Source organism: Ovis canadensis, chromosome 24 (genome assembly GCF_042477335.2).
Source record: "Ovis canadensis isolate MfBH-ARS-UI-01 breed Bighorn chromosome 24, ARS-UI_OviCan_v2, whole genome shotgun sequence".
Taxonomy (NCBI): Eukaryota; Metazoa; Chordata; class Mammalia; order Artiodactyla; family Bovidae; genus Ovis; species Ovis canadensis.
Genome location: NC_091268.1, coordinates 33282412 through 33301456, shown reverse-complemented (window position 1 = coordinate 33301456; position 19045 = coordinate 33282412). Strand labels below are relative to the sequence as shown.

General features: G+C 41.4%; 1 protein-coding gene across 13 annotated transcripts in view; it reads right to left on the bottom strand.

The window, feature by feature from the left end:
- The window catches only part of ACSM5 (acyl-CoA synthetase medium chain family member 5), a 50370-nt gene that overhangs the window by 17278 nt on the left and 14047 nt on the right, over positions 1-19045 (bottom strand). For 4 of the 13 annotated variants that reach the window (XR_011252686.1, XR_011252684.1, XR_011252685.1 and 1 more), the window contains exons 5-14: positions 18665-18808; positions 17044-17197; positions 14547-14626; positions 13041-13164; positions 12116-12196; positions 11876-11977; positions 4997-5124; positions 4812-4911; positions 2093-2212; positions 1387-1721 (exon numbers count right to left, since the gene is read on the bottom strand). Coding sequence is in view for 6 of the 13 variants with exons in the window: in XM_069570272.1 (XP_069426373.1) it covers positions 1605-1721; positions 2093-2212; positions 4812-4911; positions 4997-5124; positions 11876-11977; positions 12116-12196; positions 13041-13164; positions 14547-14626; positions 17044-17197; positions 18665-18808 (1150 nt within the window). In the remaining 7 variants the exon portion in view is untranslated. Of the gene's footprint in view, positions 1-995; positions 1722-2092; positions 2213-4811; positions 4912-4996; positions 5125-11875; positions 11978-12115; positions 12197-13040; positions 13165-14546; positions 14627-17043; positions 17198-18664; positions 18809-19045 lie in introns of those variants that run through there. The other 9 variants (XM_069570272.1, XM_069570271.1, XM_069570270.1 and 6 more) reach the window with 3 other exon arrangements.

Below are 19045 nucleotides of genomic sequence, written 5' to 3'. Positions count from 1 at the left end.
CCAGACCTCTGAAGGTAGTTGTATTCACAATGGGGGCCTAAAAAGGTGATTAAGTGAAAATGAAGTCATAAATTTGGGTCCTTAATCCAATATAACTATTGTTCTTATAAGAAGAGATTGGGATACAGACATGCACAAAGAAGGGGCTATGTGAAGACCCATGAGAAGGTAACCATCTACAAATCAAGGAGAGAGGCCTCAGACTGAAACCAATCCTGCCAACACCTTGATCTGGGATTTACAGGATGAAGAACTGAGGAAATAAATCTCTTTCATTAAAGCTGCTCAGCTCATGGTACTTTGTTATAAAAGCCCAAGTAGACTAATACAGATGGCAACCAGTTGGCTTTGCTTATCCTTGTGTGTCCCCAGTCCAGGACTGAGTAGGCACTCAATAAACATTGATCAATGAGTGAATCCCAGGGACAGGGGAGCCTGGTGGGCTGCTGTCTATGGGGTTGCACAGAGTCAGACACGACTGAAGCGACTTAGCAGCAGCAGCAGCAATGAGTGAATGAAAGTGCTGAGAGTCAGGTAGCAGCACTAGGATCAGTTTCCACCTGCTTCTTCTCTGCATGGTTGCTTTCAGCTGCCCAGAGCCACCCTTTCCATTTCTGGGCTTCTGAGACCTGACTTCAGGTCTCTGTATTTTTCCTGGGTGAGACAGCATGCTAACATTTGGAGTTTATGTGTTTGTATATGGAGGAAGAACAAGATATGAGGCAGAGTGTGATATTCAGTGATCATTTCTCTAAAACAATTTTTTTCATTAAAAGGTTTAAATATGTTCACTGAAAAACTTGGAAAATAAAGAAATGTAGGGAAAGGAAAAATCTATCATCCATTATTTTCAATACTCAAGAAAATTGCTGTTAACATTTAGTGTATCTTCCTCCAGTCTTTTTTCTTCTGTAGATTTTCCTTTATCATAGAAAGTTGTGGTTCCCCATTATACATATATTATTTTTATTCTGACAAAATGAATTTATCCCAAGTTTTTCTCAACACATATTTTTAATGGCCAGCTATAAAACATGTTTTTGAGTTAAGGTACCACAATTTAGTTAATCATTGCCCTATTACTTAGGCATTAATTACACCCCCCCCCCCCCCAATTTGTCACTGTTTTAAACAATTCTATAGTAACTATCTCTTGAATATTTTGTTTTGTAGTGATTTCCAAAGATGGAGTTTCTGAACTAAAGGTATGATTAATTTTTGTGGCTCTGGATATGATTACCAAATAGCTTTATCAAAAGGATCAAGTGGTTACACTGCCCCTGTCAGTAAGATCACAAGTGCCCCCAACACTCTGATGACCTGTCCTTTGGAAACTAGCTAAAAGCTTATTAGGAAGTAAGACCAGTGGGCAACTACTGAGAATACCTCCAGACAGATGAGGAAGTCAAGCCACCAAACAGTTGCTAGATTGGGCAGCGGCTCTGAACTGGTGGTTAAAGATGTTCTTTGCTTTCTTCCAGAGTCATCCAATGATGCTAAAGATGCCCATTTGGAGACTGCAATACTTTGATTTCAGTAGGGTTGAAAGGATGATGCTCCAAGTGGGGATTAACCAGTAATCCCACCAGTTCCTCTTGGAAATTTCAGTGACTTATGGGACCTTTCTGGGGTTGCTTCTCATTTTCCCACTCTTGACGTCTCAGTTTACTCCTTTGAATCTTTCCAGAAACCGTCTTCGGAAGTTCTGAAACGAAGGCCATCTAGTGACCATAAAAAAAAAAAAAAAAACCAACAAAACCTCTTTACAATCATCATTTCACAGCAAGACTTCTGTCCTGAAAGAATCATTACCCTCTGACATGTCATTGGAAAGCATCCATGATTCCTGGTTTTCCCCAAATGGCAACAATAAAAACAGCTGGCCTGGAATACATACACTTTCCAGAAGCATTTCAGTACCACCCAGTGTGCTAAAAGGAAGGCCCAGTGAAGAAACAGGGAGAAATGGATGAAGCAGCAGCCAGAGTTACAGTCTTCACACTCCTAGTGCCTGGCCCTGAGTCAGAGTGCAGGGAGCACATACCCATTTGATTTCCCAGTTTTTCAAGTCCTAGAACTTCCAGATGTTTACCTTCCTGGGGTACTTGTATGGAGCAGTCACCCTTTTCACATGCTCCTGGAGTTCTTGGGTTAGTTTCTCCGGGTCATGCGAGGAATAGGCTGGAGAAAGAACTATAAATGCCTTTACCACCTGTTGAGAAAACCAAAACCAAACAAAGGAAAAAACAAAGAATCAGTCTCCCTATAACAACTCTTTTCTCTTTAACCTAGCCTTGCGAATAAGTGCTTACATTTACCAGCTCAACATGAAACTTTTACCAGTGCCTTGGCCAGCAAATTGGACACCAATTTTTTCTGTCGTCTGCCTTTTTAGGATCAATTATCGAAGAAGGCAATGGCACCCCACTCCAGTACTCTTGCCTGGAAAATCCCATGGCTGGAGGAGCCTGGTAGGCTACAGTCCATGGGGTTGCAAAGAGTCAGACACGACTGAGCAACTTCATTTTCACTTTTCACATTCATGCATTGGAGAAGGCAATGGCAACCCACTCCAGTGTGCTTGCCTTGAGAATCCCAGGGACGGGGAAGCCTGGTGGGCTGCCATCTATGGGGTTGCACAGAGTCGGACACGACTGAAGCGACTTAGCAGCAGCAGCAGAAGCATTGGGAGTAATTATTGGGAATTATGGCTTTTATAGAGTGATTTAGAATCCTATTTACAAAACTCTTCCCCATACATGAAATGACACTGTTAGAAGCCAACATGCTTCTCTTAAGATGACAATACTTTGGAGAGGGGAGTTTCACAGACTCCTTAGGGCTCATAGTGTACCTGTGTGTGCTTAGTTACGTAGTTGTGGCTGACTCTTTGTGACTCCATGGACTGTAGTCCACCAGGATCCTCTGTCCATGGAATTTTCCAAGCAAGGGTACTGGAGTGGATAGCCATTCCCTTTTCCAGGAATCTTCCCAACTCAGGGATCGAACCCATGTCTCTTGCATTGTAGGCAGATTTGTTTTACCGTCTGAGCCACCAGGGAAGTCTTTCAGGGCTTATTACTTACAGGTTTTCCTAACTAGGAAGGCAGCTAGGAATAGGGTTGGAGAGCAGGACTGGGGGAAAATGTATACCATTTTCAAGGGGTGGTGGGTCTTTCTGAGACTGCATGTATGAGTATTTGCAATCAGCAAGGATTTTGCTGCATAGCTGTTTCAGGCATCCTGAAACATCCTGGACGTTTTGCACCTTGGCTCTCTCTGCCCATATTTTTCTTGCAGGTTGCCTGTTGCTAAGGACAAGAAACAGTCCCAAACTCAGGCACAACAGAACATGGTTTCTGATGGAAACCATGGAAGAGTTCAAAGGCCAGCATACAACTCTGCCAACAATACCCTCAGCAGTGGTTCATTGTCTTTACACACATTTCAGTGGTGGACATCTCATACCATTTCAGGTGCAGATAGAACTGGCTCTTAGGAAAGGCCTTCTCTTACTGTTAAAGCTACCAAGCATTTTTCAAACAGTTGCTATGTGCCAGGTTCTATTCTGAGCACTATACTTGGGTTAACTTGGAACACACAGGCATTTGTCACAGTCTCAGTTAATTTGGGGCATGCAGGACTAGGCATACTTTTCCAGGTACAGTTTCTGTACCTCATAGATGGGACTTTCATCTCCTTCACTGTTTATTAGTGGTCTCAAATTTTAGTGGGTATCAGAATCACTTGGCTAAGGGCTTCTGGTCAAAATGAAGACTCCTTAAGGCTGCATCCCCAATCATTTTGATTCAACAAGTCTCACTTTAAGTCTAGAAATCTGTATTTTAAACAAAACTCCCAGATGCAGCTGTGAGCAGTCCAGGGTCCAGACTTTGCAAATCACTCCTCTCTGCTGAGGCTTCTGAGGATGTAGCTTGATCTTGTACTAACTTTCATAAAGTAACTACAATATACTTTAGGATTATGTTGGATTTACAGCCACTGAAAAGTTCATAGGTCTGCCTATGAGTTTATTTCTCTCATACTGTCCCTTCTTCTGGGACCCATTGGAAGGTATTTGCATATTTCCTGAGAAAAGCCAGCTTATTAAAATTGGCTCATCTTTCTGATACATCATGGACTTCCCAGATGGTAACTAGTGGTAAAGAATCTGCTTGCCAATGCAGGAGACACAAGAGATGCAGGTTTGGTCCCTGGGTTGGGAAGATCTCTTGAAGTAGGAAAGGGTGTCCCACTCCAGTATTCTTGCCTGGAAAATTCCATGGGCAGAGGAATCTGACAGGCTACAGTCTATGGGGCTACAAAGAGTCAGACATGACTGAGTGAATGAGCACATCTCAGATATCAAGGTCACTTGGGATACTTATTTTGTCATCCCTCAAGTTGGCTATCCCTAGCAGGTCACAGCCAGCAGTGACCATGTTTGGTGTGCTCACTATACTCTCATCTGCAAATGGAAAAGGACCTTTTATTGGACAGGGTGAATGACAAAGCCTGCACCTGCCACCAACATCTTCATCTAATAGCCCCTTTTGGATCCAGTTCCATGTCCAGTTGACACCAAAGTGTTTATATCTTCCCACAGTGTCCCTCTGGAGAGTATTTGTATCCACAAAGACATGAAGGCAATGCTTAACCAAAAGACATGTGTATTTGTCTGATGGTGGCATTTCAGGCTTTGCAGTACCTGGATGGAGTGAGATATGGGGGAACCTGGGCCTTCCGGGTTACTCTGCTGAGTGCTAGTAGGTACAGAACCAGGAGGGAATGCTCTTGGTTGGACTAGTTACCTCCCCTCTGATGGGGTCCGGGCTGCTGACCACAGCAGACTCCAGGACAGCTGGGTGCTCAGCAAGTGCACTCTCCACTTCAACAGGCCCGATCCGGTAGCTGGAAGAGAAAAACAAACTCTTTCAAGGGTCCTCCTCTCTCCTATGAAGCTTCAAAGGAAGAAGGAAAGTGTAGACAACTTGACCTTGAAGAATTGATCACGTCATCATTTCTTCCCATGAACCAAAAGTAGCCATCCTTGTCCATGTGGGCTCGGTCCCCCGTGATGTAGAAGTCCCCTTGTTCTGATGCTGCTGTCTTCTCAGGGTTGTCCTGAAAGACACAGTGAGCCCATTAAGTGCCATCTGAACACAGTCACTCAGTACATATGGCCTGAGCAGTCCTTTGCAGATGTCTAAGGACCCCTCAACAGGAAATCCAGTGGCCAAAAATCCCCACTGGACAGGGAGCTGTGAATCTGTGGGTTTTCCCTTTTTCAACTGAAAGGAAGCTGCCGGAAAATGATTAAGGACAGATACTCACTACCATCCTTAGAAGTGTCTAGGCAGCATACTTGTGGGCAGGGAGTGGGCACAGGGCTGTTAGCTCTGGTTTTTTTTTTCTTAATGAATTAATTTTTTAATTGAAGGATAACTGCTTTACAGAATTGTGTTGGTTTCTGTCAAACATCAACATGAATCAGCCATAGGTATATATATGTCCTCTCCCTCTTGAATCTCCCTCCCACCTCCCTCCCCATCCTACTCCTCTAGGTTGTTTCAAAGCCCCAGTTTGAGCTCTATTTTTTCAGGATAAAAGAGCACACTGATACTCTTTGTGCTCAGCAATCACTGAAAATAGAAAGGGGATGGTTGGCAAAAGCAAGGGTAGAGGAAAGAAATAAAACATCAAATTCTGATTCTCAAAGATTTAAAGTAAAAGCTACTGCTCAGCAGGAAAAAGGAACAAGTTATTGGCACATGCAGATGAATCTCAAAAATGTGTGCTGAAAAAAATAAAGCAGACACACACAAATTAATACTTTGATTCTATTTACATAAAGTTTTTTTTTTTTTTTAAAAGGGGGAAATTACTCTTCAATGATGACAATCAATTTAGCAATTGCCTGGAGTCTAGGAGTTGACTGCAAAAGGGCACAACAGAACTTTTGGGGGAAACAAAATATTTTCTATATCTCAGTTGCCATGGTAGTTACACAGGTGAATACACATGTCAAAAGTCATTGATCCGTACATGTAACACAGGGGCATTTCATTGTATGTAAATTATACTTTAATTTTTTAAAATGCATTCTGAAAAATAAAGAAAAAGCTAAGCTATCAATACCTAAAAATAAATCTAACACAAAATCTGTAAGAAGCATATACAGAAAAGATAAAACTCTATAGGACATCAAAGAAGATATGCATAACTAGAAAGATACACTTAATATCATAAAGATGTTAATTATCCACAGATTAATCTATAAAAAATGCAACTCCAACTAAAATGCTAACAGTTTCCAGAGAACCTGACAAGTTGATTCTAAACTGACTATGAAAGAAAAGAGAAATAAGAGTAAGTAGGTAAAGCATTTTTAAAGAAGTTAAGTAAGAAGGAGAAACTTATTCTATTAGATATTGAGACTTATGATAATGTTTTTATGAATAAGTCTCTAACTTTCTCAGGGTAATGATGCTTGTTGTCAGGCTGGGCACAGGGATGTATTCAATGTGCCACTGTCAGAGCCGAGGCCCTCATAAAGGAATGTGCTACACAAAGCTTAATAATCATATTACTCCCAAAATGGGGGACCTCTAAGTAGTCATAATAAATGAATTTTTCCCAAAATATTGAGTGCCATAAAAAAGACTCATGACATAATGTTAAAAAGTACATAGTACAAAGTTGTGGTATGGTGTGGTGCCAATTATACGTGAAACTGCACTTCAGTTCAGTTCAGTTCAGTCGCTCAGTCGTGTCTGACTCTTTGCGACCCCATGAATCGCAGCACGCCAGGCCTCCCTGTCCATCACCAACTCCCGGAGTTCACTCAGACTCAGGTCCATCGAGTCCGTGATGCCATCCAGCCATCTCATCCTCCGTCATCCCCTTCTCCTCCTGCCCCCAATCCCTCCAAGCATCAGAGTCTTTTCCAACGAGCAAATTCTTCCCATGAGGTAGCCAAAGTACTGGAGTTTCAGCTTTAGCATCATTCCTTCCAAAGAAATCCCAGGGTTGATCTCCTTCAGAATGGACTGGTTGGATCTCCTTGCAGTTCAAGGGACTCTCAAGAGTCTTCTCCAACACCACAGTTCAAAAGCATCAATTCTTTGGCACTCAGCCTTCTTCACAGTCCAACTCTCACATCCATACATGACCACTGGAAAAACCATAGCCTTGACTAGACGGACCTTAGTTGGCAAAGTAATGTCCCTGCTTTTGAATATGCTATCTAGGTTGGTCATAACTCTCCTTCTAAGGAGTAAGCGTCTTTTAATTTCATGGCGGCAGTCACCATCTGCAGTGATTTTGGAACCCAGAAAAATAGTCTGACACTGTTTCCACTGTATCCCCATCTATTTCCCATGAAGTGATGGGACCGGATGCCATGATCTTCGTTTTCTGAATGTTGAGCTTTAAGCCAACTTTTTCACTCTCCTCTTTCACTTTCATCAAGAGGCCTTTTAGCTCCTCTTCACTTTCTGCCATAAGGGTGGTGTCATCTCCATATCTGAGGTTATTGATATTTCTCCTGGCAATCTTGATTCCAGCTTGTGTTTCTTCCAACCCAGCGTTTCTCATGATGTACTCTGCATAGAAATTAAGTAAGCAGGGTGACGATATACAGCCTTGACATACTCCTTTTCCTATTTGGAACCAGTCCATTGTTCCATGTCCAGTTCTAACTGTTGCTTCCTGACCTACATATAGGTATCTCAAGAGGCAGCTTAGGTGGTCTGGTATTCCCATCTCTTGAAGAATTTTTCACAGTTTGTTGTGATCCACACAGTCAAAGACTTTGGCATAGTCAATAAAGCAGAAATAGATGTTTTTCTGGAACTCTCTTGCTTTTTCCATGATCCAGCAGATGTTGGCAATTTGATCTCTGCTTCCTCTGCCTTTTCTAAAACCAGCTTGAACATCAGGGAGTTCATGGTTCACATATTGCTGAAGCCTGGCTTGGAGAATTTTGAGCATTACTTTACTAGCATGTGAGATGAGTGCAACTGTGCGGTAGTTTGAGCATTCTTTGGCATTGCCTTTCTTTGGGATTGGAATGAAAACTGACCTTTTCCAGTCCTGTGGCCACTGCTGAGTTTTCCAAATTTGCTGGCATATTGAGTGCAGCACTTTCACAGCATCCTCTTTCAGGATTTGAAATAGCTCAACTGGAATTCCATCACCTCCACTAGCTTTGTTCGTAGTGATGCTTTCTAAGGCCCACTTGACTTTGCTTTCCACGATGTCTGGCTCTAGATTAGTGATCACATCATCGTGAGTATCTGGGTCATGAAGATCTTTTTTGCACAGTTCTTCCGTGTATTCTTGCCACCTCTACCTAATATCTTCTGCTTCTGTTAGGTCCATACCATTTCTGTCCTTTATCGAGCCCATCTTTGCATGAAATATTCCCTTGGTATCTCTAATTTTCTTGAAGAGATCTCTAGTCTTTCCCATTCTGTTGTTTTCCTCTACTTCTTTGCATTGATCGCTGAAGAAGGCTTTCTTATCTCTTCTTGCTATTCTCTGGAACTGTGCATTCAGATGCTTGTATCTTTCCTTTTCTCATTTGCTTTTTGCCTCTCTTCTTTTCACAGCTATATGTAAGGCCTCCCCAGACAGCCATTTTGCTTTGTTGCATTTCTTTTCCATGGGGATGGTCTTGATCCCTGTCTCCTGTACAATGTCACCAACCTCATTCCATAGTTCATCAGGCACTCTATTTATCAGATCTAGTCCCTTAAATCTATTTCTCACTTCCACTGTATAATCATAAGGGATTTGATTTAAGTCATACCTGAATGGTCTAGAGGTTTTCCCTACTTTCTTCAATTTGAGTCTGAATTTGGAAATAAGGAGTTCATGATCTGAGCCACAGTCAGCTCCTGGTCTTGTTTTTGTTGACTGTATAGAGTTTCTCCATCTTTGGCTGCATAGAATATAATTAATCTGATTTCAGTGTTGACCATCTGGTCATGTCCATGTGTAGAATCTTCTCGTGTTGTTGGAAGCGGGTGTTTGCTATGACCAGTGCATTTTCTTGGCAAAACTCTACTAGTCTTTGTCCTGCTTTATTCTGCATTCCAAGGCCAAATTTGCCTGTTACTCCAGGTGTTTCTTAACTTCCTACTTTTGCATTCCAGTCCCTGATAATGAAAAGGACATCTTTTTTGGGTGTTAGTTCTAAAAGGTCTTGTAGGTCTTCATAGAACCGTTCAACTTCAGCTTCTTCAGCATTACTGGTTGGGGCATAGACTTGGATAACTGTGATATTGAATGGCTTGCCTTGGAGACGAACAGAGATCATTCTGTCATTTTTGAGACTGCATCCAAGTACTGCATTTTGGACTCTTTTGTTGACCATGATGGCTACTCCATTTCTTCTGAGGGATTCCTGCCAGCAGTAGTAGATGTAATGGTCACCTGAGTTAAATTCACCCATTCCAGTCCATTTTAGTTCGCTGATTCCTAGAATGTTGACGTTCACCCTTGCCATCTCTTGTTTGACCACTTCCAATTTGCCTTGATTCATGGACCTGACATTCCAGGTTCCTATGCAATATTGCTCTTTACAGCGTTGGATCTTGCTTCTATCACCAGTCACATCCAACACTGAGTATTGTTTTTGCTTTGGCTCCATCCCTTCATTCTTTCTTGAGTTATTTCTCCACTGATCTCCAGGATCATATTGAGCACCTAATGACCTGGGGAGTTCCTCTTTCGGTATCCTATCATTTTGCCTTTTCATACTGTTCATCGGATTCTCAAGGCAGTAATACTAAAGTGGCTTGCCATTCCCTTCTCCAGTGGACCACGCTCTGTCAGACCTCTCCACCATCACCCACCTGTCTTGGGGACCTTTTAATTTTAAAAAATTTATCATTTCTGTATTATATAATCATATATTTGTTATAGAATAAATACAAAATAAAGATGAAGGATGACAAAAGATCAGTCTCACTATTCAGATAGCTAAGGCTTAAAATTTGATCTTGTGTATGAGACCTTTTCATGGCTTATCTGTGATTCTATGCATATGCACATTTGTGTGAATACAAAATATTCTGTTCTATGTATTTCTAAAATCCAATTTTACTTTAGTTAACAATATATCATGAATATCTCCTCAGAAGAATAAAAAGTCTAATGAAATATAAAATAGTGGCATAATATTCCCCTGTGTGACTGCAATATTCTTTAAACAATTTCATGTTATTAAAAATTGGATTCATTTTCTTTTTAGTCTTTTCTCTTTCCTTTTTCTTTTTTTTCTATCTTTCTCTCTCTCTTTTTTATGCACAGTGCTATAGTATCATTTATGTAACTAATTTCCCACTGTTAGAAATTCAGAAAGTACGTCCACAATTTTTTGTCTGTTATAAACAACTCTCTAGTGAACATCTGGCATATTACAGTTTGTTTCCATAGGAAAATAAGTAAATTCCTTACACTGGGCATAAAATTGATGTAGGCACATTAGTGATTGTCAAGTATAATCTCAGCTATTTGGAATGTACACAGTAATGAAGGGGGATGAGCTTACCTGATCAGTCCTACTGACAACTCAGCATTCACAGAGCAACTCTGGCCTGACAACCTCTATTAATTTTCAATGTTCCATGATTCTCATGAAGAGATTAAACACTTTAAGAATTTTCTTTGCTAAAAATCACCCAGAAACAAAACTAACAGCTAATGCTAGGATGAATTGAAAAAAGGAAATGTTCTTGTTAGGAAAAAACTTTACATTGACTCTCAATGGCATGATCACAGACTCACAAAGGTCCAGTCCTATATGGAAGCCCTGTGAGGACAAGGATCTTATCTTTCCTGTCCAGTGCTGAATACTTAGTGGCATGAAGTAGGTACTCAGTGAATACAGAAAAAATTCTTCAGGAAAGTCAAGGATTTACTCTTGTTTACAAAAATGATTAGAAGGAAATACATTTAAAATTTCACATCATCTCTGCTTGATGGAATTACTATCTTGTTGTTGTTTTGTAGGTAGCTTTCTATGACTTTAAATGGAATATCATGAAAGATTTTCCTCTTGTAATCACAGAAAAGTCACAAAATACGTGTACAGCATTTCAAAAACAAATGGACTATTTTTCATCTGCTTCTTCCAATATTGCTGCTGACTGATGGCCTCGTATACACAGCAGATGGAGCTCCTATAAAGTTGGGCCACACATATGGATCACCTGGGGAGCTGAGGTCCATTCTCAGAAAGTTGCCTCTCACTGACTTGGAATTGGAGTATCAGTAATGTATGAAGCTTCCAAGCTGCTACTAATGAGCATCCAGGATTGAGAACCAGGTCAGCAGAGTTTTGTAGAGAAAGAGTTTGGAGAAAATAGAATCCGTTATAAACACCACCCAAGGTAGGTATAAGGGGAATTAATTACTGGATTATCACAGAAACTTGCACTGAAAACCCAGGACCCAAGCCCTGACAGCAAACCCTTATCCACACAAGACTCAAGGCAGAGTCCTGAAAACTAGGCTCTTATAAGAAACTTTAATGTGACCTTTGATAAGTCCCTTTCCTTCTCTGAACCTTGATTTTATCATCATTAAAATGATTGAGTTGCCCTTATCTCATCATTAAAATGATGGCATGTGCCCTTAGACACATTACATTTAAATCCCATGTCCTGTACATATAGTCCTAAGTGTTCAATATTGGATAAGTCACGTCATCTTTCTATAACAGCTTCCTTATTGATAATAACATCTTATCAATATTAGTGCCAACTCATGCAGTTATTGCAAAAGGTAAACAAATACTTATAAAGCATGGAGCACCATGCTTGGCACAGTGCAATTGCTGTGAAAATGGCCATTCCCTGTTACTTACCAAATAGCAAGTGAAGAAACAGAAGGGCCTGGTGGGTCTGACACGGATAGCAACATTCCCTTCTTCTCCAGGAGGTAAGATATTGCCTTCCTCATCTACAACCTGGCAGAGAAATCACAGGATGGTGTCTTGATGTCTATACAGCCAGGCCACCCTGCCAGCTGTTTGCTATTGCTAATCCAGATATGTGTGTTTGCTCTCTTCTTCAAGCCTTATCAACAGTTGGGAGAGGCTGCCTACCTGCACGTCATATGGTGGGGACGCTTTCCCCATGGATCCTGACTTGATTTTCATCCCTTTTGGATTGGCACAGATTAGAACCTGAAGAGAAACCAGAACCAATAAGGAGGAGGCTTATCTCCTTAGTCTCCTTCCTGGTCTGTGCCTTTCCTTTCACTCTGCCTTCAAACTCTGTCTCCTTTCTTCTTCCTTTCATCTTTCCCTCCTTCCTTCCCTCCCTTTGCTTCCTTTCTTCCTTCAGTTCTTTCCATAGAGAACAAACCCTTATTGAACTCAAATGGACACTCACACATAAAGAACTTAAGTAGTCACGAAGCTAAAAGATTCAACTGACCACCAAGTCTGTGCCCAGGTGGCTGTAGAGAATGCTGTTTAAGACTGGGCTCTGACCAGAGACGGACATGGGCTGTCCTGGTGGAGATGAACACCTCAGCCATGAGCGTTAGTTTGCTGGCTATGGTGTCATTGTGAAATTAAATTACCTTTAAGACAAAAGAGAAGAAAGGCCGATTGTGTTTCTAACAAAAGCGAGTGTTTTGTCACTAGCTTCTCCTCCTTGTGAATGGGGAATAGATTTCCTTGGTGGCTCAGATGGTAAAGCGTCTGCCTGCAATGCAGGAGACCCGGGTTCAATCCCTGGGTCGGGAAGATCCCCTGGAGAAGGAAATGGCAACCCACTCCAGTACTCTTGCCTGGAAAATCCCATGGACGGAGGAGCCTGGTGGGCTACAGTTCATGGGGTCGCAAAGAGTCAGACACAACTGAGTGACTTCACTTCTCCTCCTCATGGACAGGGCAGTCCCTAAAGGTGTCACAGAGATGACAGCCAGAAATGCAGGAGGCTCTGCAGACCAGCTATCCCTACTGACTGGCGGAGGGCTCAAATGGAGGTGACCTAGGCAGGGACCGGCCTGGCAGCACTCACGGTTTCAGACTGGCCGTAGCCTTCATGCAGCTCCAGGCCCGTCTGGCTCTTCCACTTTTCCCTCACATCAGGAGTCAGGGCCTCCCCTCCGGTTACACAGTGTCTCAAGCTCTGAAACTGGTACCTTTCACAGCCAAAAAAACAAGGCCACATATGTCAGAATCCCCATGCCCAACACCACACTTTAGCACTGCTGGAAGACAGCTCAAGGCACTAAAGCATAGGCTCCCATACTTACAAAGATTATAAATCTGCCCCAAGTACCCTGACCTTGCAGGCATGGACAGAAAAAAAAAAAAAAAAAAAAATCTTATCTGAGTTTGAAATAAAATCAGAACCTCATACAATAGGTTTTGTCATAACAATGGTGAATTCCACGTGAATTGGTCAAAATGATTTAGTTGCAAACAAACTGATTGATAATAAGTTGGTTAGGACAACCACCTGTGAAAAAGAGAAATCAATTAACAACTAAGAAGATAGAAAGTAGCCCTTTAGAAACCCCAAAATTCTGACAGATATTAAATAAATGTTGCAAAAGTATTCAACAAATTATTCAAAATGTGAAAGATCAGAGACTGTAAATAAATTTGTGATCATTTTCCCCTTTGGATTGAATTGGTTTGGCTATTACCTAATATTACCAAGTATCTTTCAATCACTTTCTGCTTAAACAAATCATTCTAAGCCTGCTTTTGATCAAATCATGCTGTGTAAATATTTACAATATATCGAAGGATAGAAGAATTCTTACATCATAGAAGAATTAACCTTGAGAATCATGGAAGAACTTACTCTCTTAGGCACTTTATGATCAGATATATGGGATTAGGGAAGATAAGGGGATTGGGGCAACTCCCATTATTTGGGAGAGAATAGACAAAGGAGACAGAGATGAGGGTCAGTAGGTTATCAATGGGAATGGGCCTCTCTCTACCCAACCCAGCAGTGAAACTTGCCCTATCAGAAGATGTTGCTTTGGATTCACCCAGGATAGGAGCCATCTGCAGGGTCTTGTCACCTGTTGGTTGCCCAGTGGCATTCACTTGAGAATGGCTGGCTGGAGTCAGTATGGGACTACGGATGGAGCTTCTATTGTGGTGGACTTGTTAGTCCCACCAGACCTAAGGCTCTGGCCACAAACCTATTCCACAGGTGATTAACAATTATCCATCAATTTATCTAATCTCATTGCTGAGGGAATGGCCTATGGGCATATGGGCGTAAGCACCGAAATTTGAAACTGTTTAGTTCTACTCAGTTCAGTTCCATTTGGTTGCAAATTCCTGGGGGCCAGAAGTTCATTCCTAAGAGGTGTCTACAAAGGATATGGTTATTTATACTTGTGAGTATGTGTGTACATGTGTGTGTGAGAGAGAGAAAGAGAGACACTGAGAGAAAGAAAATTGGAATAAGAGGGGACACATGTTATAAGGGGTACCTATGCTATATATTTAGGTACTTGGGTATCTAAAAGCACCAAAGCACCAAAAAGATGGGCCATACCTGGTTAGATCCTCCTGCACAAGCAGACGGAAGATCGTGGGGACACAACAGAGGGTGGTGATCGGAAACCTGGACAGAGTCTGAACAAAAACAAAGTGTGGAGATCTTCTTAGAGTTATGAGGGTGGGATTTCATGGAGGGGGAGTGGGTGAATTGGGTCTTTATATTCCCATTACCAGAGGAGAAAAGTTGAAAACGCCATATGGACCCAGCCTCCAAGATGGCCTGAAATGATTTCTACCTACCAGTATTCAAACTGGGTCCCCTCCCACAATGTACCAAATTTGGTGTACGTGACCAATAGCCTAACACAGATGTGGCATCAGGACTACAGCTTCCACCTTGGGCATTGTCACTGTTTTCTCTGTCTCTTGGCTCCTTCACTCTGGGAAAAACAAGCTGCTGTGTTGTGAGTACACTCCAGTCATCCAATGGACAAGTTCTTGTAGTGAGCAACTGAAGCTTCTGGCTAAGAACCAGTGAGGAATTGGAATTTTCTAAAACCTACGTAAGGGCAGTTTAAAACATAATCTCCAATCCCAGTCAAATCTCAAGATAGCTGCAGCCCTAGCTGACATCTTTTCTCTTATTATTGTGATAAACATAACAGAAAATTTACCATTTTAACTATTTTTAAGTACAGTCCAGTGGTATTAAGTAAATTCATGCTCTTTTGCAATCATCACCACCATTCACCTCTAGAACTTTTTGTAATCTTCCCAAACTAAAACCCTCTACCTGTTACATGGTAAGTCCTTATTTCCCCTCCCCCCCATCATCTGACCATCTACTTTGTTTCCATAAATTTGATTACTCTGCTGCTGCCGCTGCTAAGTCGCTTCAGTTGTGTCTGACTCTGTGTGACCCCATAGATGGCCTCCCACCAGACTCCCCCGTCCCTGGGATTCTCCAGGCAAGAACACTGGAGTGGGTTGCCATTTCCTTCTCCAATTCTTGAAAGTGAAAAGTGAAAGTGAAATCGCTCAGTCGTGTCCAACTCTTCACGACCCCATGGACTGCAGCCCACCAGGCTCCTCCATCCATGGTATTTATATATTATCTGTCCTTCTGTCCTATATATTATTTCACTTAACATAATGTTTTCAACATGATGTATTATGTAGCAGAATTACCTTTTTTTTAAAGGCAGAATAATAATCCATTGCAAGTTTGTGTCACATTTTATCTGGGTTGATAGAACTTGGATTGCTTCCACCTTTTGACAATTAAGAATAATGCCACTATCAACATGAGTATAGCTTTATGACATCTTGACTGCAACCCTTTGAGAAACCCAGATCCAGAACCACCTGGAAGCTGATCCCAGATTCCCGATCATCAGAAACTATGAGATAATAAATATTTGTGCTTTACATTTCTATGTTGTTTTAGTCACTGAGTCGTGTCTGACTCTCTTGAGGCAAGAATACTGGAGCTGTTTACAATTTCCTTCTCCAGGTGATCTTCCCAACTCAGGGATTGAACCTGTGTCTCCTGCATTGGAAGGTGGATTCTTTACCACTGAGCCACCAGGGAAACCCCTTTTTAATTAATATATTTTGGAGTAATTTACTACACAGCAGTAGATGACTAACACACTACTTCAGTTAGGGGAAGTGGAGGGAGAAGGCACACATTGGTCTATCAAGCCCTGGATGAGTAATAATGATGGTGAGTTTGATAATGATGATAAAATAATTAATATATGTTAAGAACCTACTACATGCCAGGCTATATGCCTATTATTATTTAACCCTCATAACAGCTCTCTAGAACTATATTTTCCCTTTCTTCCCTGCCAACGAGAAACATGAGGCTCAAGGAGATTATGTGACTTTCCCAAGAAAACACAGCAAGCAAATGGAAGATATAGGATCAAAGGCCATGTCTGACTAATGACCCAGCCTGTTCTATTAGCCACCATGTTATACATCTTGCCTCAATGCAAAGAGCATGGGTAGATGGTTCCTCTGATATTTTAAAAAAATTGTGGTTAGGATGTAGAGGGCAGAAGAAAGATGCCCTATATCTTCACTGGGGATATTGATTATGAGAAAACCCTAGAAGGATGGGCTGGAGAACCTAGGGTGGGGTGAACTATCTATGCTAAGCTCCTTGGACAGCAGCACACAACGTTGAGGAGTAGGTTATAATTTTCCCCCAAGGTTTTGAGAAATAACTCTGCTTTTGACAAGAGCACAAGGAAGAAAGTAGTACCAGAAAAGGCATCCCACAAAAAAACAAATAGAACATGCAAAGGTTTTGAGATGTTAAGTGGTCTTATGTCTAGGAATATAGCTAGAGGATGGGCAATGATTCAAGACAACCAGGAGGGCATGAACCAGATTATGGAAGGTCCTGGGAGACTTTGGGGTTAATGTCAACATCAAAGAAACTTTATAGTCACTGATTCATGCGTTTTATCCTGCACACTCAAAATTGATATTCCACTCATCTAATTTATACCCAACACAGAAACAGTGTTTTTGCCTCTTACATTTAGGATAAATTTGGCATCAACCCGGGGCAATTCATGCACAAAAATGCAAGATCCATTAGGCCAGGCAGAGAAGAGAGTCCAGGCTGCCTTCACCCAGCCAGTGTCAGTTGTGTTCCAGAAGATGTCTGATTTGGTCAAGGCCACCCACCTCCTGCCAAAAATTAGAGAAAATCAGAACCCTCGGCAAAGTTTCTACCTTTAGAAAGAATTACATTAGTCTGTTCTCCTATTTGAAGCCTTACTCACTCACTCACACTTGTCATATCTGTATAAGAACCATAAAGCCAAACTGCCTCCAAAGCATTTATTGAGCATCTTCTACATTCCTATGTCCTAGGCTAGAATCAAAAAGACAAATGTGCTGCTTCCAAAGACTTCACAGTCTACTGAGAGTGATATATAAGGGAACAGATAATCTCAATATAATGTGGAAGGGCACTTTATTTATTCAGTCAATATTTATTCAGTATTTATCCTGCCCTTACCATTGAAGGTAGAGAAATGAATGATTTGTCTCATTTGTAGGAGCTTATAGTTTAGTAAGTATAAGCATAAACTTGGCATCATCCTTGAGGTTTGTCTCTCACCTCTCATCAAATCTTATTAGGTCTGCATTCAAAATACTTTCAGGATCATACTTCCTCTCACTCCTTCCACTGCTATTCCCCCAGGCAAGCCTCCACCTTTGCCTCTCAATGCACTGGCTTCTTAAGTGGCCCTCTGCTTCACCTTTGTCTCCTATAGTTTATTCTTAACCCAATATTCTGAGTTACCCTTAAAAAAAAAAAAGCAAATCAGATCTTGCCACTCCTCTGCTCAGAATACTCCAGTGTTCCTCAAAAAATTACATAGGCTCACCATATTATCCAGCAATTCTACTTCTGATTATATATCCAGAAGAATTGAACAGATATTTGTACACCCATGTTCACAGCAGCACTATTGACAACAGCTAAAAGGTGGGAGCAATCCACATGTCCATCAGTGGATAAACAATGGATAAGCAATATTAGTATAGACACAATGGAACTTTATTCAGTTCTAAAAAAGAAGGAGATTCTTACATAGGCTACAACATGAATGAACCTTGAAGGCGTTATGCTTAGTAGAATAAGTAAGACACAAAAGGAAAAATATTGTATCATTTTACTTTTATGAGGTTCCCAGAGGAGTCAAATTCTTTATGATAGAAAGTAGAATGGTTGTTTCAGGGCTGGGGATAGGAGGCATTAGGAAGCTTTTGTACAGCAGATACAGGGTTTCAGATTTGCAAGATGAAAAAGTTTTGCAGTTGAACAGTGGGGATGATTGCACAAAACTGTGAATTTATTTAATGACACTGAACTATATACTTAAAATGTTTAAAATGGTAAATTTAATGGTACATGTAGTTTACCACACTTAAAAACAAACAAACAAACAAACAAATCAGAAACACCTCCAATTGCTTCTCACCTCACTCAAAGTAAAGCCCAAAGCCTTCTGATCCTTACCTGATTTGCACCTTTGTTAGCTCCTAACTTCGACTGCTGCCACTTTCCCCCTCACCCACACTCCTCCAGCTCACCGACCTACTTTTAGGTTCCTTGGACCCACCAGAAAAGCTAACCCCTGGTACCTCCCACTGGCCACAAAACCCAGTCCGTAGCTGGCCTGGGTATGCTCGACCATCTTGGGGGTCCCAGTCGTGCCACTTGTGAAGTAGATGGCCACTGGGTCTTGACTCCTGGTCCTTGCACAGTTGTGTTCTGTGGATGCCTCCCTGTAAAATATAAAAATATTACAAGGGTACTGCTAGCAGTGCCAGCAGTCACAGTCACGGTAATACTTAGAACAACAAGACAGGCTACATTTGATAAATACCATGTGTGAGGTACCTGCTAGAAGCTCCAGCGTGAGTTATCTCTGACCCCTACAATTATCTCATGAGGTTATAACCATTTGCACATAAGGAAATTGAGGCTCAGAATAATTAAATGACTCACTCAAAAGAAACCTG